The sequence below is a fragment of the Phyllostomus hastatus genome, unplaced genomic scaffold, assembly GCF_019186645.2.
Source record: "Phyllostomus hastatus isolate PE091 unplaced genomic scaffold, TTU_PhHast_1.1 phas_contig_209, whole genome shotgun sequence".
NCBI classification, from domain to species: Eukaryota; Metazoa; Chordata; class Mammalia; order Chiroptera; family Phyllostomidae; genus Phyllostomus; species Phyllostomus hastatus.
The window spans coordinates 10,184,023-10,206,102 of record NW_025333735.1 but is presented as its reverse complement, the minus strand read 5'-3'; the positions used below and the strand labels follow the sequence as shown (position 1 = coordinate 10,206,102).

The 22,080-nt window shown below is 36.1% G+C and overlaps 1 protein-coding gene across 1 annotated transcript in view; it reads right to left on the bottom strand.

Annotated features, from left to right (window-relative positions):
• PIGK (phosphatidylinositol glycan anchor biosynthesis class K) overlaps positions 1–21,563 on the bottom strand; it is a 104,628-nt gene extending 83,065 nt beyond the window's left edge. The window contains exons 1-3 of the mRNA XM_045835478.1: positions 21,442–21,563; positions 18,046–18,099; positions 15,545–15,636 (exon numbers count right to left, since the gene is read on the bottom strand). Coding sequence (XP_045691434.1) covers positions 15,545–15,636; positions 18,046–18,099; positions 21,442–21,534 — 239 coding nt within the window. The 5' untranslated portion in view covers positions 21,535–21,563. The remainder of the gene's footprint in view (positions 1–15,544; positions 15,637–18,045; positions 18,100–21,441) is intronic.
• Positions 21,564–22,080: the final 517 nt, after the last annotated feature.

The following is a 22,080-nucleotide window of genomic DNA, read 5'->3' as shown; positions in this document are numbered from 1 at the left end:
AGGCAGGTTAAACAACATGGTAGAACTTCCAAAAATGTATTTGAACACAGAATCTTAGTAGACAAGCAAATTAAAAATAAAAGGGCAGGCAGAATTCTGGGGAATAAACTCCTAAAATTTCCTCCAGTTCTATCATAGGAGTGATGATTACTAATATTCAAAATGTACCTATAATATGCTAGAGGTAATAGGGTGAGGTACAAGGCAATGGAAGCAAGTACCTGAGTTTACTGTGGGACAAGCACTGGGCTATAGTCCCTTCAGATATTTAATTCTCATTAAATCGAAACAATCCTGTGAAGACTATTGTTGTCTCCATTCTAAAGAAAAGAAATTCAGTGAGGCCCACACACTTTCCATCCACTACTACATTCTTTAGCACAAAGGAATACATTGCCTTTCACACCACTCTCAGGCAGTGGGCAGAGTCAAAGATAACCTTTCATAATCTCTGTACTCATATCAACAAATATTAAAGGGACATCACTTTTCCTCATAAGAACATCATCTTAATATTTCCATTTTCCATGGTTCAATATTACAGGGGTGAGCAAAGTAAATTTACAGTAATTAATAAGTTAATAATACCAGAATAAACTTTTGCATCCTCACAACTGTAAACCTACTTTTGCCTACCCCTGTATTTATGCTTTAAACTTCATTACAAATATTTCTTAAATTTTAAATAAATCATTTAATTTTATAGCTATCAATTTTAAGTCTATTTTTTTTTTACTTTAAAAAAATGAAAATCTTCCTAAAATCTTTTTTCAATTACAATAAAATCTGACTAAGAATCCTTGAGGAATGGAATTCAGTCTTTTTCAAAACTCGGTATCAGCCTGGTGCCTCTGCCAACACCTGCACTGCCGCCTCCACCCTGCAACTGACCACCATGGGCCCCTGCCCTGCAGCCACAGACACTGTGCCTATGTCACTGCCACCTCGGTACCAGTGAGTGATTAAACCACAATTTTCAATGAGTAAACATATTCCTTTTGCCATCACCCATTCATGGAGTTTCTGAAGGACAATGAAGATTACTGTCAAACACAGCATAACCTTTATGAGCACAAAAGAACTGTAAAAATTCATTACTATTTTACCAAGAAGCTGCATAAGAGCAGTTAACCTGTACACAGAAATGTCAAACTGAAATACGCACAGCCTTTCCCAGTTCTGACGTAGGTGGAGTAAGCCTCAGCGCACTTCCTTTCTCTTGCTCAACACTACAGAATGAAAATTAGCTTCCTGTTAGGAGGTTCATTTCATTTCCCATTACTCCCAACTCTGAAGCACTGAGAATTTCAAGTGGCGCATGCTGAAGTTTCTTTACATCATTTCTGTATCAAATTTTTTTAACTCTTTAATAACCCTAGTAGTTTGTAACTAAATTAACATGGCTTGAATGAACTGCCTCCCATGAAGTCACATACAAACACACATTTTTTTATAAGTGACACAAACAACGAGATCTTAAACAAAGTTACAGAGAAACTTCAGAAGTGTGCAGTTACCACAGTTCTTTACTCTTTAAATAAGAAGAGTATTTAAAGCAATGCATGGCATTGTCATATGGAAAAAGAAGACATCCATGTTCTTGACTGACTTTTGATGAAGGCACACCAGTGTCCAACAAGATTGGTGATGACTGGCTAAGTCTTGTAAAAAAAAAAAAATCAAGTTTTATGAAGAACATGGTTGTTGTACTGCTATTCATTATGCTGCAGCTTGGGAGAGCACCATGCTTACTGGCCAAGCATTAGCAGAAGGTAGAAAGAAACATGAAGATGCAATAAAAATAATAAGACAAAAGCAGCTTGGAGCTTTTAACACAAAGCAACTTGTACGTTTAGAGAAGTGTCACTCGAAAATGGTTTGTACTGCAAACACTTCGATGGCCAATAAAACTGGGGTGCCGCCCGCTACAGTCCTGGAAGTGAAACTTCAGACATGGTTACACATTAGCCAAGAAATTAACTTGGTGAGAAAGTCTAAATAGCTTCCATAGCAGCACAGAAAAGCAGTTTTATCAGGTTAAATGGTTGACAGAACCTCTGTGTTACAATCAACCCATTTAGACACTTAGCGCAAGATTCTTGCTGTTCAGTATTTAAAATGTGCCTATCATTTGTACCAGTTCACGTTTACTGAAATCACGCAATACTGAGTTAAAAAGTCTTCTTTAACTCTATTCCTGTCAGAACCTTACCAATACATGAGAAATTTACACAGATTAGGTACCAACATATCCAGTATAAAATTTATGTTTAAGGCCCTGGCTGGCGTAGTCAGTGGATTGAGCTCGGGCTGTGAACCAAAGTGTCGCAGGTTCGATTCCCAGTCAGGGCACATGCCTGGGTTGCAGGCCATGACCCCCAGCAACCGCACATTAATGTTTCTCTCTCTCTCTTTCTCCCTCCCTTCCCTCTCTAAAAATAAATAAATAAAAATCTTTAAAAAAAAATTTATGTTTAGTATCATAGAACTAAAACCCTAGGAACAATGAATTCTCTAGATCTTATATGGTTTATTTCTTCAGTCATTTCAAACATTGAAACAGAACCTATATGGTTGTTTGCTTACTCACTTTATGTTTGTATCTGCCACATTCATACCACGTATACATCAGGTTTTCACAATCATTAATTTTTGTTACAATTTTACTAAGTCGTACAGTGTACTTAATGTCTATGAATCTCATTTTAAGCTGTTATGGAAACCTCCATTTTAAAAATATGCATTGTAGAGAAGCACATCTTTAATGTCTCCAGATCAAAAAAAAAGGAAAAGGAGAGAGAGGGGAGGGAGGAGAAGCAGCTTTAAACTTAATCTAATGTTTGTATTTTTGGGTGCAACTTGACAACAGGTAGGGCTATTAACTATTTCTAGTAAGATACTTGAATTGTCTTGTAAATAATATGTAGAATATGTTCTTTAATTTAGTAAATATTTTTAAAGGTAGATGCTTTATTATAGTTAGAAACAACGCTTAATAATAAATTTTTGAAATTCTTGTTTTCTCATACCTAATTAGATGCTGTTTACCAGCTACTATTGGTTTGAAGCATTGTTTTTTCCCCCCTCTTCCCAACTTCACATGTAAAAAAGAAGTGGATTTCTGCTAGTACACTGAGCAGATATGTAATTTTCATGTGCCTCTTGAGCTGTGTAACTCATTATTTGGATACTTGACAATTTATTTTATTATATAACTGATCAAATGGTGATGTGTTCTAATGTTAGTTATTTATAAGGTCTTGTAATGTGTGGTTACAGTTCAGTGGGAGAAATAATTTGTCAGTGTTCACCAACTTGTAAAAACCTTGTATAAGAGCTAAACATTTAAATAATTAATGAAATGCAAAAAAAAACAATGTAAACTACTTTCTTGAATAAGTGTAACCTGCAAAACAACCCTTATCTGTATATCAAAGCTAACATTTGAATATCTATTTTTCATTACATGTAACAATACAGATAGATAAATGAAGTGCAGGAAACTAAATTAGATTTTATTTGCCCAGAATAAACCCTAAATTATAGTTGTAGAATAACCTTCTTACTAAGATATTTGGTTGTCCTTTGTTCCAGTATGGTTGAGATAAATTGACAGTTTAGGTAAATTAAATTCTGCTGAACAGAGGTTTTACTTTCTTTTTTTTCTTTTTTTTTTTTAAGTTCAACCAACACGTGTTTAAAGATTTTATTTATTTATTTTTAGAGAGGGAAGGGAGGGAGACAGAGATAGAGATAGAGATAGAGATAGAGAGAGAGAGAGAGAGAGAGAGAGAGAGAGAGAGAAACATCAATGTGCGGTTGCTGGGGGTTATGGCCTGCAACCCAGGCATGTACCCTGGCTGAGAATCGAACCTGGGACACTTTGGTTCGCAGCCCGAGCTCAATCCACTGAGCTACACCAGCCAGGGCTAGGTTTTACTTTCTAAAATAACATATCTGAACTCCATGATTTGTAGCCTTGGAGATAGATGTAATCTTAAATATAAATTAATGGGTGGGTGTAAAAATTTAACATCAGGTTACATTTTTACTGAATTGAGTCATGTCCCATTCATACTCAGGTCAAATTCTTAAAAGCTATTAATATAAAACTCTGAAATATCTTTCCTCCAAAAAAATAAAATTAGATTCACAAATGTTAATGTTACTTATTCTTTTAACACCCCTGAAAGAGTCAGACATAACATGACAGAATTATGACATCGTTTCTATCAATCCTCCACTAGAAGTCCTCAGAATTTTTTAAGAAATACTATCACCACTTTTCATGGTGAAATGTCAAGTTGAGCCTGACTTATTTGAGGTTGCCACCACCCAAGCACTTAGGTGTTTTTTCCTTGGAGGCTATTTCTCCCCTGCCCTTTTCTCTTCCCTGTATCTCCATTGCAGATGAAATTATACAAGTTGGCAAGTATATTCTAGCACCTAAGTCATATGACCTTAAATGCATTAGGGTCCTTTTATTACATCCCCAATAGTTTTCAACCTAGTTTAGAAAAAAAAGCATAAATGGATGAGTCAATGGAAATACTAAGAACCCCTAAATTACTTTTAGTCCCTATCTTCCTGTGTTTACTCTTCCTCTCTTTTGATATCTTCCCCTAACCTATAAATTCCTTCTATGTCAAAATCAAAAATATGTCTTAGTTCCAAGTCCCTTCAGTCTATGCTCCCTTTTCTTTCTCAGTCAACATCTTTTGGTCACTTTTCCTACTTCTTTGCTTTCTGTTAACTCTTCAAACTATTATAATAATATTTCTACTCATTAGTTTCAAAAGAAACCATGTGTACCTCTTATACAACATTTCTACATTAACACTGTTAGCTATTCCCTTCTCAAACTCCTCTTGGGTTTCAGGACTGCTCACTTTTCCAGTATTCCAAATACGCCTTCTCTGCCCCACCTACCAGATGTCTTCTTCTTTTTTTTTTTTTTTTTAAGATTTATTTATTTTTAGAGAGGGAAGGGAGGGAGAAAGAGAGAGAGAGAAACATCAGTGTGCGGTTGCTGGGGGCCATGGCCTGCAACCCTGGCATGTGCCCTGACTGGGAATCGAACCTGCAACACTTTGGTTCACGGCCCGAGCTCAATCCACTGAGCTACGCCAGCCGGGACCCAGATGTCTTCTTGACAGGACCCATTAAACACTCAAACTTAAAAGATGACCACACTTGGTATCAAATTCAGTTAGACTGTAGAACAGCAAATGATGTTTGCCAGTTAAACAGCATGGTAGGCTTAAAGACAACCCCCAAAGAGCTCCATGTCCTAAACCCCAGAACCTATGAATCTGTTACTTTTAAAGGGCAAAAGGGACTCTGCAGAAGACTAAATTAAAAATCATGAAGTGGGGAGATTATCCAGGATTACCTGGGTAGGCCCAATGTAATCATGAGGGTCCTTCTAAGAAAAAGGCAAGAGGCCAGAATCAGAGAAGGCAGTGTGACAGCAGAAGCAGAGGGGAGGGAAGAAATGTGACAACAGAATCACTGAAGATGCTATGCTGCTGGCTTTCAAAATGAAGAACAGGGCCTGGCTAAGGAAAGCTGGCAGCCTCTAGAAGCTGAAAAAGGCAATAAAATGGATTTACCTGACAACCACTTTGCATGTCTGATCTCCAGAGGTAATATGTATTATTTTAAGCTGCAAAATCCATGGCAATTTGTTATAGCAGCAATCGGAAACTACTACAGGGTGGGACAAAAGTAGGTTTATAGTTGTTCAACAGTACAAGGTATTCCTCTTCCATGGGAGTACGCTCACAACAATGTACACAGCAACTGTCCAGGACTTTCTCTTTCAAGAGGCTGTAGTTGACAGCACCACATAAGTTTACATGTGTGTGTGATCCTCCCAAGCTGTTCTCTTTGATTGTTCATGTGACAACCTAGGTATGAGGGAATGAGATTTATATCCACTTTGGCTTAGATTCCTCATACCCCACTGGAGTTAATACCTTAGCAACAGCCCCAGAGATATAGTTTTCAGGGTCCCTAAATGGAACAAGCCCAATTACAAGAATCATCACATTCAGAGACACCCAAAAGTATGGTTTTCTCCTCAAGTATTTATGATTTATTTATCCCAGTCCATTTGCACTTATCTAATTAATAAGAGAACATTTTTACCATAAGCAATGTTGCATACCATTATCAGATATCCAAGGGAAAAGAGTTACAAAGTAAACAAAAGTCAAATTCATTTGTAAAGGGAGTTCTGTTAACCCTTTACATACACCTTATTATTTATTCTAGTCAGGTTCTCTTAATTTCAAGGAATCACTAAAGCTAGTTCAAAGAAGAAGAATGGATATTAGAATGGCACACAATTTTACAGAAATTCAAGAATAAAGCCTTACAGAGAACAGAACTCAAAAGTAGTTTTAGATATATCGATACTAAAAATTTGTGGAACATTACGGATTCTAGGGTTTTCTCTCTCACACGACTTCACTATTCCCCAAGCATCTGCCTCTTTCTCCTTCTCCTAGTAATAGACACACTGTTCCAGTCTGGTCTGTACACAGGCAACTCATGACTGAAAACGGCTCAACTTACAAGCCTCTAACTATGTATGACCTTCCTTAGGATAATTCAGACTGCTACAGTAATAATAAAACTAGTACAAGTCACTTGATGTTAAGCCAATGCAAAGAAAATAATCAGGGAACATGGCAGGCTGATTCAAGAGATTATGGGATGATGCAAAAAAAAAAAAAAAAGGAGCTGGGAATTACTCCAAACCAGAATGATGAACAAAGAAGATTCCCCTCATGCAGGTATTGTTCCCCCATCTTACAGACCAAAGCACTAAATGTGAGGGAGATTCAATAATTTGTCCAAGATCAAAAAAATAGCAGCATCTTTCTCAGGCCACATTTAGGTTTACTAAAGTCCTGATGATACAACAGGAAGTAAAACATGTAAGTATGAACCATAGGCACAGCAAGGAACTGCCTTACATAAAAGCGGGTAGAACTTAGAGTGACACCCCCCCCAGTGACTGTTCTGATTCCTCTGACCTGGATGGTTTCTCACTCTGTAGGCTCAGGATCACCAAAGTGAGAAACTAGGGAAATAGAGAGGAGCTGCAGCCACTTACTCATATCCTTATCTCATTTTTATTTTTCATTGCTTCTTTGATTTCACAACAATACGAAGCAAAAGCAACATAAGTCAAGCCATCATTCCTGCCCATTTCTAAAGTTCGACTCAACTTTGTGGTCTGGTCTAACTCAATAAGAGAACCACGATTTAAACTAATGCAATCTAACTCTACAGCCTGTACTTTTCTTTTTAGACACCACAGCTATGCATTACCTCCCCAGGACTTACTAATCTTACAACTGAAGTTTATCCCTTTTAACCACCTTCACCCATTTTACCCATTCCCGCCTCTGGCAACCACCAATATCTGTTCTCCGAATCTTCTGGTTTAGCCTTTTTTAGATCCCACATAAAAGTGGAATCCTACAAAATTTGTCTCTCTGTGTCTAATTTCACTTAGTATAATGCCGTTCATGTCTATCCATGTTGTTGCAAATGGCAGGATTCCTTCTTTTTTATGGCTGAATAACTTTCTATTGTTTATATATCCCATATTTTCTTTACCCATTCAACCATGTTGACACTTAGGTTGTTTCCATGTCTTGGTTACTGTAAATAATATGCAATAAACATTAGGATACACATCTTTTTTGAGTTAGTGTTTTCAGTTTTTTCAAATACCCAAATAAAACTGCTGGATCATTGTAGCTGAGGAACCTCCGTACTGTTTTTCCATGGTGGCCGCACCAATTTACATTCCCACCAGCAGTGCACAAGGGTTTTCCTTTGTCCACATCCTCAATAACACTTGCTATCACATCTTTTTCATAACAGCTATTCTAATAGGCAGGAAGTGCTATCTCCTTGTGGTTCTGATTTGCATTTCCCTGATGACTAGCAGAGTTGAGCACCTATCTATAAACCTGTCGGCCTTCTGTATGTCTTCTTTGAAAACTGTTTGTTCTGATCCTCTGCCCATTTTTAAATTGGATTGTCTTTTTGCTACTATGGTGTGTGAGTTCTTTACATATTTTGCATATTAACCCCTCATCACATATATGATGTGCAAAAAACTTTTTATAATCAAATTATTAATATAGTCAATTATTAAAATTAATAAGAGTTCAACAAGGTGCTAAAACAATATACAAAACTAATTTCACAAACAACAGAAGAAAAATATACCATATATTTTTAAAAGGACCATTTACAATATCAACAAAAATATAAGAACTAAAAATTCCACCAAAAATGTTTATGGAGAAAAATTAAAAATTATAAAACTTGGTTGCAAGATGTTGAACACATAATTAAATGAAGGTACATATTATTCATAAGCTGAAATATTTAATACCATAAAGAAGCCTATTCTAACTTAATCGAAAAGTCACAGTGGTTCAAATCAGAAGTGAAATGTGCTCTAAAGACGAGAATAATGACAAAAGAGAAAGGAGCATGGTTTTAAGTACTTGACAAGCCAATATGAAAGAACAGCCCTGGCTGGCGTAGCTCAGTGGATTGAGCGCGGGCTGCGAACCAAAGTGTCGCAGGTTCGATTCCCGGCCAGGGCACATGCCAGGGTTGCAGGCCATGGCCCCCAGCAACCACACATTCCTGTTTCTCTCTCTCTTTCTCCCTCCCTTCCCTCTCTAAAAATAAATAAATAAATCTTTAAAAAAAAGAGAGAAAGGAAGAACAAAACCCAAGAACAGTAAAGATGATTCTAAAAAACAATAAAGAAAATCAGGTTGCCAGATATGAGGAAAGTGTCAATAATGTAGACATTGTGATACTGATGAAGGAATATGCATCTCACATATTCAACATCCCAAAACCTTACTGTCTACTTGCAGACTAATAAAGATACTTCCCTGTTGCACCATAAAGCCCTTCACCATTTTCTTAGTCCTGCAAATGGGTTCTACTTATTATCTAAACGTAAGAGCATGATGGCCCCGGCAGAAATGCTCCTTTTACCTTTGTCATTATTCTCCTCCTTAGAACACATTTCAACCTTTTAACTATTCTAAGTATCCATATTCAAACATTATTACTTATATTTTTATGGAGTATATGAGAAAAAACTGTTGAGAAGTGACAGGAAACAAGAACCAGAACATTCCAAGGCATGAGTTGATGTTATCTTGACAGTAACTACAAAAATATATTGCAAATTATTTACAAAGCATATTTACTATGGTTCCAGTCCTTCTGTTCATAAAAAATAAGGCAAAATTGTAATAAAAATATAATAACATTTTAAATATATATTTAATTTAGAAAATTTTATAAACTGTAATAATTTTTAAAAATCAATCAATTAGGCCTGGCTGGTGTAGCTCAGTGGATTGAGCATGGGCTGCAAACCAAAGGGTTCCTGGTTTGATTGCCAGTCAGGGCACAGGCCTGGGTTGCAGGCCAGGACCCCAGTAGGGAGCATGTAATAGGCAACCAGACATTGATGTTTCTCTGCTTCTCTTTCTCCTTTCTTTCCCTTTTCTCTAAAAATAAATAAATAAAACCTTTAAAAATAAAACAAAAATCACTCAACTAGCTCACTATACAGAGTACTCTAGAAAGAGCTACACAGTGACACAAAGAAAAGAAAAATATACAGGTAAGAAAGGAGAGCACAGTGGATATTCTAAGTGTTCTTGGTGGAATAAATAGTAAAAAAAGAAAAAGCAAATAGAAACCGGAGTGACCAAATATCATGTAGCAGGTGTCATCACAAAAAAATGAACAGAGTATACTAGAATTAACAAAACAGCAGTTAAAGACTAAAGGCTGGTTGAAAAATTTGGATTTTACAGAGAAGCAACAGAGAGTCACTGCAGGTTCTTACTGTGGGAGTAAAAAGACAAAAGCAGTATCTGAGAAAGATAATTCTAACAGCTGTGTGTAGGATGGATTGGAGGGGAAAGAATCTGTGACAAGCAATAAAGAGCTACAAAGCTGCTGAAATACAGAAGCATGCATTACAGTTACAAACATGAAGAAGCATGAAGTACATGAAACATGAAATAACGAAGACTTAAACAATAATAAAAACTGGAAAAAATAAGAAAATGGGAACAGAGCAGAGGCATTTTTATATTTATTAAATTAATATTATTTTTATAACACTTCAGTACTATATTCATCATGTAGATATATTTTTTAATTTAATAGGGTATTCAATAATTGGTGTGTGTAATTATACCAACCTCTACAGGAATGACATAAGACTAAAATGAGATATTTTTTTAAAATTTCTAATTACAAACACCACATAAATATTAACTTTTATAATTTCTCAGGGAGGAAACAGTTATAATAGAAATGCTCCAGTCATAAAGTCAAAAGACCTAAATTCAAGTTCTGTTTCTATTACTTAATGCTAGCTTTATGGACCTTAATTCATTTAACCATACTAAGTAACCATTTTTAATATGTAAAATGGGAAAAAATACAATCTCACTAAGGCCTCAAAGAATAAATGAAATAATTCATTATAAAATCCCTAACACAGTGCCTGAATTATGATGGACGATGAATGTTTGATACAGAGCAGGTGGGGGGGGGGGCCAGAAATAGGGTTCCCTTTTGGCTGATCTCATTAGAGAAAATGCACAAGTATTTTCAAGGAACCACAACAGTCATGCCCTTCTCCATGTTATTTTAATACATAAAAAAACACTTCTGAAAGATATTATTAATGCTATACTTCAGAAAATACCCTCTTATGTATATGATCTAATCCACATCAGCATAAAAAACAGTAATCAAAAGCTATATTTCTGACATAATTTTTAAAATAATAGGCAATTAGTAATGTTTCCTTTTTTAATTTACAAAAAAAATTACCAGAGTTTGCATTTATAATTCCAATGGTTATTACTTAAGAAAGAAGTTAAAACAGACAACAGACCAAAACTAAAAAGTGTATCCCAAGGGAACTTAAACAGTAGAAAGGTGGAGAATAAGTAAAGCTGAAGTTAACTTGCCTTAGGCAAGACTCTCATCAATGTGTACCTGACAGAAGAATGAATTTAAAGTTCCCTGATGAGATCATCCCACCCATGGATCCCTGAAGTAGGAATTGGGAAATAGTTTATCAAATCAACTATACAGCACATTTAGCTCAATACAGTTTGAGAAACATTTAAAGAGAATATAGATTTGCAGTATTTGTAAATATTTCCTGTCTAGTCTGGAGCAACCAGGTTTCACTTAACTAGGGGTCTTCAGCGTACTTTCACATCTAACTGTGCACAATATACAAAAAAAAATACATTGTAAGGAATTAGAACCAGACTGAAGAAATAAGACCAATACATACAAAAAGATTCCATGGTGCAAGTATAAATAAAGTATTATTTATGCAAGAAGAACCAAGAAAGCTTTAGAAAATGCATGGATTGAATTTGGTGGAGGGACCAGTGTAAGACAATGACAGAGGCTAACTAATACATGGACTTACAGAAGAAACTGGATTGAAGTTAAATGATCAGAAATTCAATGATCAGAATATTGTATTTGGAACCGGAGTGCAAAAACCTTGCATACCACCATAAGGGATTTGAGCTTTTTTGCATACACTACAGTTTATGAATAAAGGGAGATGAAGAATGAAAGGTTTAAGTTAGGAATATTAATCTCACATAATGATTAAAATGTAGAGTAAGTGGAAAATAGTCCAAAAAGTTGCTGGATTTAATTACAGAAACAGTTTATGAGACCGGGATCATTATAAAAACTTACATCCACCCAACCTGTAGTAGAGGTAAATTACATTTTTTTTTAAAGGAGAGAGAGAGCTCACCTACCATAATACTCCAAGTATATTCCCCAAAGTAAACATGAGATAGGAACAATGATTCCACATTCCCTCAGTCACTTTCTACTGCCTCTCACAGCTTGAACATCACAAGTCTAATATTAAACGTATGTATGCTTTTCATACCCTAGTTATCAGTGCACCACTTCAAGTCCTCCACCAAAGAAAACAGTAATCTGCTCTAGCACTGGAGGAAAAACTGGCTGTGTTAGATCGGATGAAAGACAATACTATACTGAACTTTATGTGCTACTTAAGAAACTGTATAGACTAATTTTGGCTCAATTTTTGCTTCACATACTGACTTTAAAACTAATCCCTACTTAATAATGCCTTTTCCTCATTTTAAGCATATCAAACATATTGGAGGTGGTACAACAGGGGTTTAGTTCAACACAATGGAGGGCAAAAAATTTCTTAAAAATAGTGAAATGTTTCAGGAAGCTAAAACCACACAAATAACAACAAGATCTCTGAGGCTGGGTAAGGTTACAGGAAACATGAGCACGAAGTACAAGACGTCATCCACAGAGCTTTCTGGTATAAAAATAATAATCAGGCTAGAAGGCAGCCATAAAGATCTTATGAGCCTATCTTTTTATTTTCCCACATAGCCAATAAAATCCTTTCTCCCTGAGTCAATATTTTGAAACAGTACTATAAAATTGTGCAAACCTATTTATTAAAATGTCTTTTATATCAGATTAACACTTGCTAAAAATCAGACTAACATAATTTCTGTGATAGGAATGTTTTTACTTTTAAAGTACAAACTTGTATCTGCTTTGCCTAACTGGTGAAGTATTTCCGAGTCATGTGTTTATTTATCTAATACCTCCTAAGCACCTATTATGTGGCAGGCACTGTGCTTGATGCTGCAAGTACAAAAGTGAAATAAAATATAATCCTCATTCCCTTCAAAGAGTTTATAATCTAATAAAAGAAACATACTAAATTAGTATAATCATGTTATAATCAAAGTATACACAAGGTACCACAGAAGAAAAACAAGGGGGTCAGGCAATGCTTTTTCAACTATTAAAGTGAATTTGGAAGTCAAGTAAAAGTGAAAAGCTGTGTTTCCTAAACTTGACAGTGTATCAGAATCACCTTCAGAGCTGACGTCTGGACCTCACTGCATATTTAACAAATTGGAATCTTCAGCAGTGCAGCTAAGAAATCAGTATTTCCAACGTGCACCACAAGTGATTCAGAATCACAGCCAGGTTTGAGTAGCACTGAACCAGAAGAATAAACAACCATTCCAGACAGAGATAATAGCTCAGTGTGGTCAGAGAAGGTGAAACACAGACAGAAGATCAGAGAGAAACCAGAACAAAAGTAGTGACATGGCTAATGCAACATTTCAAACAGGATCTATGGAACTAACAAACTGAGGTGAACTTGCATAACATGAATCACAGGTGACATGCACTTTAGTAAATGATTTCTGACATGAACTAATTTCTCACTGAAACATGTGGGAAAACTAAATGCAAATACTTTGCATTTCAAAACAAAGGTAAAATGCTCCTTTAAAAAGCAAACCAAGTTTTTTAAAACCCAGAGTTCTACTCGTAAATGTCATTAAATATAGTGACCATCATTTTTCTCAGGATACATACTGTAATGACAGAAGTTATAATAATGTTGTTTTAACTTGAAAAGATTCCATAATGCATAACATAAATTCAAACCATATTTTAAAATTCACCATTCTCAATTATTTTAAGTTTCCAAGCTGTTATTTCATAATAATTTCTTATTTTCTGAATAAAAATTTACTTATATTTTTATATTTAATTCTGGGTAGAAGTAAAGTGGGACAAGTCATCAGACAGGAATATTCACCATAGTACGTGAAAAGCCACATAGACTTTTTTCTTTGATTTCTGTTTGTTAAATAACAAACTGTTTAAATCCCCAATTCATTTCCCAACAAAGACTTTATAAACAGAGATATAGACAGGCAATCATTTGCAACAAGAATAAGCTTTTAAAGAATATTCTTCAGAAACCTAGGGACAAACCTACTAATTATAATATATAAAATACATCCTATAGTTATATTCTACTCCTAAAAAGTTCATCTAAAACTTACTTCCACCACTTAAACATTTCCTGATGACTTATAAAGCAAAGAAAAATTCATTTACCACAGTGAAAACTATTGCCAAACCATACACAGTAGCACCCTGGAGGAGTGCATATGGTACAGAAGCATCAAGGGTTAAAAACCAAAGGATGAACCGTATGACCTACTAAGGAGAACCAAGTGTCAAATCATAACTGGCTAATTACAAGAATACCTGTATACTCGATATAACAAATCATCCTGTTCCAGACTTAATTTAATGTATTTTTTTTAAATGGTAATATTATAGAGTTGCCTTATTTTCTACTTAAAATACAGGAATTAAATTATAGTTCTTGTCAGCTTCTCAGGCTAAGATGATATATTTACATGGAATAGAACTTTGTTTCCTGAGGCATTCACTGCTGTTCTACTCCTGCTGCACTTTCCACACAGCTCTATTTGCCTTCATTGCAAGTACCTGAATTCTGCAAAAAGGTAACATTATTACCACATAATAGCTGAGGAAACAGGCTTAGCATGACCAAGTGACTTAACCAAAATCACCACTAAACCCAGACTTCAAGTTCAGATTTGTCTGACTGCTAAGTTCTTTACACACTGCGTCACAGGTAGAGAGGAACATAGGACTAAATAAATCAAAGTTAACTGAACTGACTGCACTTTCTTCTACAACTGCTTTGGTAGTAGCAAAAACAGATCTATCACATCTGAAAACCAAACGCAGAGGACATGTATCCAAGGGTGGAGGTGTGGGGGTTCTGCCTAGTACCTGAACTCCCTCATGGAATTAGGAAATATCCTACTTCATGAGTCCTCATAGAAGGCAGAGCCACTTCCCTACAAAGCTGGCAACGCCACACAGTTGTTCTTCCCATTACTCCCTCCAACCATCCCCACCCCAGCCCGACATAAGCACTTACACTGTACTCTGCCAATGACATCTCTCCAAGGGCTCTAAATTAAGAGCTACAGACTGTAAGAAGCTGGGACAGGAAAGGTTGGATTTTAATAGTAGGCAACAGGGCCCACATTAAGTTTCCAAAGTCAATGGCAGGAGCTCAGCAGTAGCTGAGTGTAGATTTCAGCAATTACGCACTGCATTACTGTCACTGGGCTGGTTTCATGTCAGGAATTTTATGTCTTCTCTGCTACCTAGTCTTCCTTGTTCCTGACTACTGAAAACTACACCTTCCCATCAGTTTGGTGCACTAATCAATATGCTTTCAGTAAATTCCTTTTCCACTTGAATTAGGCAGAATTGTCCTTTGTTGTCTGCAATTAAAAACACACACTGAGGCACTTAATGATTAAACAAACGATACTAAACAATTATACTTTATCAAATCGTTTTACCTTAGTATTGACTGTTATTTTATATAATTTGCCTTTCTTAAGCAAGTTACCTTGTATATGATGGCACGTTCTAACAACAATAAAAAAAAAAACTTCAAGTTTCCGTATCTTTTTTCAGAAGTAACACAAAAATGCAAATATAATAACAATCACCTAAGGGTGATTTTCACTGAGGTTCAGAGTTAAGCTTTATTAAGAATTCTTACCTGTCAGGAATACCTAGCCGCTTCACACTTCTATAAACAGAAAGAGTATTTGCAACATGTCGATAATTAAACCAGAATCGGGATGTACACACCTAAAGTATTTAAAAAAATGTATTATTTTTATGAATCAAAAAAAGCCACGAAGTTACACAATTATTTCTCCTTAGATAGAACACAGATATGCCTAAAGAAAGAGTATATAATCAGGCTTAGAAACAGTAAAGGATATAAAGAATTGTCAACAAAACCAATCTCTCTAGAAGAGGTCTTTCATAACTAGTATTAAATAAAAAGACCACTTAGCTTAAGAGAAAACAAATCTTTGGCAAATTCAATCACATAGTAAACCAACTCATTTACCCTCAATTTATGTGATTCTATAATGTTCCTGTTTCTAAAAGATTAAATTCTTTAAAATCAAAGACAGCGCACATAAAATCTCTTCACATGATAGGAAAAATTGGCTACCTTGGGTTATGTAATATTTCTTTTACTCTGGAATTCTTCCTAATTTTATTTGTAAAAAATGTAAAATAGAGACTAAAACACAACATACAAAACAGTTATGTACATAAGAGAATGCATTATAAAGCTGCTGAACTGAACAGAAAACTAGAAACAATTTACACTAGCTTTATGCTCAAAAAAACCTCACTAGTAGAATGTTCTGCAATTATTTTTATATTGATATAGTAAATTCAAGCTCTAAAGTGACACAAAATGGCATTTCAAAAAAATAAACAAAGAACCATTCCTAAAAATGGTATCAAAGGTACTAGAAAAATCTAATACCATGCCTCAAAAGTCAGCCCCCTTGAGAATCCATTCCAACAGAGGCAATAGAGATTGGGGTCAGTTGCCTGAATTCCCGTACCTACCTCCTTTACACTCCCACTGTATTCTTAGCTTCCCATTTTCCTGCCTTTTCAAAAACAGTTACTGGCTTGGAAACGCTACACATTCCTTGCTCCCTTCCTTTTTCACAAAAATCAGCTTCCTTTCTTGCCTCTCTGTATTTCCTTATCCTTTCTTCCAGTGGACCCTTTCATACAGTTTTCTCAGTAAGTCAAATTTATTGTATCTTCTAATCATGTAAATATCATTAAATGAATCTCCAGTAACAAAAGTACTATCCAAATACTTACCAAGCCCAAGTATTCTATTTTGCATGTATTCTATTTTGGAAATTAAAAATACAAATTTATGAATCCATGTAAGTTAAAGATAAGTTAAAGATAACAACGAAAAAATGGCAAAAGAAAAAAAATAAGCTGATAAGCAAAACTTACTAAGAATAAAAATAATGCAGATTAAAACAAAATTTAATTTGTTGCCCGGTGATCAAAAAGAAAAGCTAAAAATTAGTAATGCACAGTTGACCTGAGATTACAAAAAGAGGTACAGCATTTTCAGAGGGCAATTGTGCTCCCTGACTTCTCAGCCTTATACCTACGAGTTTATCCTAAAAAGAAAATCAGGCAAGGTCACAAAGATGTATGCATAAGGATGTCCAACACAGCCCTGTTTAAAATAATGAAAAATTTAGAATCTAAATGCCCATGAACTAGAAATTATGATACAGTCATAAAAAAGAAAAAAATACATGCTTTGGAAAAGATAATGTATCTCCATATCTACTGGCAGGGAAAGATTCCCCAAGATATACTGCTATGGGGTTGCAAAATAGCAGGTATAATAATATGATCCCAGTTACATAAAAGCATCTATCTTTATGCTTATATATGACAAGAGAAGAATATTCACCAAAATGTTGATTCTAGCATGTGGGACTTGAAGACATTTCGATTTTTTTTCAATTGAGGTGAAATTCACATAAAATAAAATTAATCTTGTCTTCTAAATTTTTCTGTATAATTTGAATTTTCTACAATGATCATATGCTTTTATAAAGAGAAAAAAATCTTTTTTAAAGATTTATTTTTAGAGAGGGAAGGAAGGGAGAGAGAGAGAGAGAGAGAGAGAGAGAGAGAGAGAGAGAGGGAGAGAAACACCAATGTGTGGTTGCTGGGGGTTATGGCCTGGAACCCAGGCATGTACCCTGGCTGGGAATCAAACCTGGGACACTTTGGTTCCCAGCCCACGCTCAATCCACTGAGCTACGCCAGCCAGGGCGAGAAAAAAATCTTTAATAAAAATAAAATAGCCTAAGTAGAGACTATCGATAACCTAATATTATAAATAAGAAATACAACCACTAGTTTCTATCATTAAAATAACTCTTCATTTTACATAATGCTTCCTTTAAAAGTAGCACCTCTGACTTATTGTTATAGTTATTAACACATTACCATTTGACAGATATATGAAGGCAAAGAATATTACTAATTGATATGGTCAATTTAAAGTATAGCAAATCAAAATAAAGACTTTCTAGTAAAAAATATAATAAATTTTATTTTCAAAAAATTGATCCACACAAAAATTTCCCAGACATATATCTAAGGTGAACAGCACAGTATACCTTTACAGAATATACATACCAAAACAGCCCAGTTGTTTGTGTGGCCACTTCTAAAGAACTGTTCTGCTTGATCCTATCAGTCAAATAATTAACAAAAGATTAGAAGAAAGCCACATTTCCCAGAATAAAGACTGGTAAAGAACAGGTGAGATTCATGGAGTTTTTACAGTAGTAATAACAGTAAATTGTCATTATGCAGGGATATAAAGATTCTAGTTTTTGACCTCATGAAGGACCAATGAATAGCTTTATTTTTTGTTAGGGGGGATTTCTTGGGGGAGGGTCTGTTTGTTTTTAAACAATTTGTCCCAGTCATCTCTTCCTTACATTCTTCTAATTTTCCATTCAGTCTTCAAATTGTAAATGACTTATTATCTTGATTATATACACAATACCACCCCAGCTGAAATTTCATTCAATATTTATTCATACTCTGTGGGGCGTTTCTAATTTCTTTATTTAAACTCACCAATATATTTGATTGAGTACATTATCTAGCATACTGCCATGTACCATTCCACTAACATGCTAAAGTGAGTCTGAATTGTATTTGCTGGCATGGAACATTAAAAACCTCAGCATCCAGATACCTAATTAACATGATTTTTATTATATACTACAATAATAATGAATATAAACCATAATGACCTCAGATCTGCTCCTAAACAGTATTAATTTACTAGACCAGTCAAACTGCCTGGATTCAAATCTGGGCCCAATTATTCACTACCTGTATAAACTTAGGAAAGCTGCTTCACTTCTCTGGTCTCCACTTCCCCATCTATAAAACAGTAATGTTACCTGACTCACAGAATGTAGAAATGGTGACTGGAACCTAGTCACTGCATAACAAATGTTAGCTCTTTTCTTTTCAGCTGGCAATTAAATTTCAGGGAGAATGAAATTAAAAATTCACTCAAATGTGTGTGTCATACATATAGACATACACACACTTTTTAAAAACCTTTTTCAACAGCTACCTAGATGCTTAAAAAAAAGCAATATAAGATAGTGGGTAAAGTACTTCAAATTTAGAAATTTGAAGATTTGGGTTTTAGCCCAGGTTATATCTCTCACGTGGCTGTGAGACTCTGGTAAGTCATTTAGCTCTTTAAACTTGACTGTTCTCAGGTGAGAGCTGAATGTCCCTTCCAGCTCCAAAATTCTTACATCATTAGAACTTTATTGAAAAAATCTGAGATGGCAAAACTCTTTTGTGTTTGATTAGACAATAAAGGCAAAGTTATTCATTCTACATATAGTTGGTATCTGGTACCTCTTACGTGCCAGATATGTATCATACAGTGATACAAAAGTCATTGAAAAGCTTGCTGCTTTCTCTCAATCCCAAAGTGCAATAAAGAACACAAGCATGCAATACATTACACTACAATGTGGCATGCATGCATTCATTCATTCATTCATTCATTCATCACTTCATTGAGACATATGTGCCAGTCACTGTCCTGAGTGTTTAGAATAGAATGATGGGTCAAAACAATCCTGGTAGTTATCTCCAGAGAGGCTACTATCCAACTTGCTAGACACATTAAGCAGATAACAACCACCTTTAAATTCTGTAAAGGTAACTAAGATACACAGTATTATAAAAGAGTGTAACAGGGAAAATGACCTGATCGGTGGGGACAGGCAGGTGGAGTGTTAGGGAAGGTTTCCCTAAAGGAATGACAATTGGGTTAGGACCCAAAAGATCAAAAGAGGAAAGATAGTTCCAGACACAGGAAACATGGGCCCTAATGGCAGATGGGGCTTAAAGGTTTTGAGAAACTGAAAGATTAGCACAAGTAAAAGTTTAAGAGAAAGGCAACTGGAGGTGTAGGCAGGGGCCAAAATATGCAGGGCCTTGTTTACGAGTCATAGTCGAAATTGTGGTCTTTATTCTTAAAGCAATAGTAAGATAAGTGACATGATCAGATTCGCATTTTTAAGTTACTATAGCTTTGGCTTGGAAAACAAACTGGAAGGAAGAAGAATGACTTGACATGGACTACCTAGGGAGCTATTGCACTCCAAGTGAAAAATGATGAAATAATAGATAATAAAAACCACACATGGGTTATAATCAGTGAGTCCTATACTACTAGCTTATGTACAAATTACAACAGTGAAATCAAAGGAAAAGGGATAGGGAAAGGTTCTACAGAGGTTAAGCTTTTACTACATCTTAGTAAATGGGCAGAAGAAACAAGAGGTGTAAAACATGGTAAAGTGAAAAAACACAGTAACAATCAAAAAAGGGAGGATTGGGGGCAGGTAATGGTATCCAAAATGAAGTATACAAAATAATCCACTAGACTAAAGGAGGAAAAGAGACTTCCATTCATGTTTTTATTATCTCAAAAATATGCTTCAACATTGAATATGTAAATTAGCAGTAATTCATGAATACAGAGAGTGTGTATGCTCAGTATCCTTTAAACTGGTGGAGACTGCATTTAAAGTTTGGAGTCCACTGATCTATGGGCAGGATGGGCTCCATCCAATATGAAGACTGGAAAAGCAGATCACTGCGTTAACTTGATTCTGTATGCAATGGGAAAGAACTGAAAAGATTTAATCAGAAGAATAACATGATCATGTTTAACGTCTACATTTTATGAAGACTAACCTAACATCTAAGTAAAAGAGTTTGGAAGCCTGGGGGAAACAAGATAAAGTAACTGCAGTAGCCCAGGCAAGAAATGGCCAGGCCTCCATTAAGCCAGTGGGATTAAATACGTAAAAGCAATTTTAAAGGTTCAGAACACAGAATTTAGTTTTGACTTAAAAGTGGGGCAAAGAGGAGTTTATTTTTAAAACCGCAGGTTTCTAGCCTCGGAGCAACCCCATAAGAAATGGGGTAGGCAGAAGATAAAACTTTGGACACAGATTTTCAAATGTCTGGACTACACAGGCCCCTTAACCAGCTTGAAATGCAGGCCTGAAAATGATCCTCAAGATGCAGACTGCAGAAGACTGAGGTCTTATCAAAGCGCAGGGGACAGTTAAAGCTTTAAGAAAGGCCAGAACGCCCTGTGAGCCAAAAATAAAACACCGCACCCACCTGACTCCTACCGAAGGGGAGAGCTTTGATTTAACACCAGAAAGTAAGCGCTGCCCTGTGTGCTCACGTGTCACCTGCAAGGGGGCACGCACTTGTCGGAGCCAAGGCTGAGATCCTCCCCGTCCCCAGAATCTGATTCCTTTAATTCACCGTTCTAAAAGGCTGATACAGACCGACAGAGTCCTATCCCGGCCCCTGTGACACCCTCCCCACAGTCCAGTGGGCCTCGGAAAAGGCTAACGACTACGGGAGGCTTCCCTCCCGGAGGTGTATCGGACATCTGCTGGGCGCTCACAGCCACGAGAAAGCTGTCCTCCCAGGGCCGGGTCGCGCAGAGGGCCTCACTCCTACCTCCGTCTGCTTAGTGGCCAAGCTGCCGAAAGACAAGAGCAACAATCCTACCAAGGCAGTCACACCCCTACGGAAAAAGCTGGTGGCACCCATTTTGGCCGGCTTGAGCCTCCCGCACCTGAAGGGGGCGGAGCAAGTGCCGTAAAGCAGCACGGCGGGTTTTACTGAGTTGGGTGTCTTGTTGTGTTTTTTTTTTTTTTGCTTTGCGACATCAGCCCCACCTCCTAGAGCCCCGACCGTCGCCAGCGTTTACGAAGTTAGCGGGTCCCCAGAGCTAGGGTCTTCCAGATTGCTGGGTGAAGATAGAGGGCATTGGTCCTTCACCTTTACTGCATTTTCAATTTTGGCATTATAAAATAGTTACTTTGAAAAAAGTTTTGAAAGGTGAGGAAGAAAAACCTGTGATTCCCATAAACTTATGAAGCTAATTCCTCTTTTGAGTAGGGCTGCCGATTCTTTGAATATATGAAGCAGGAATGCGCGAAGAGCAAGCCTCTGGGCACAAAAAGATGATTAACTGCATCAGTTGTACTGGTGGGTGCTGCAACAGGGTCTATGACTTATTGAAAGTAAGAATATGTAGAAATTAGTTATATGCTGCAACAGGTTTGGAGTCTATTACTTATTGAAAGTACGAAC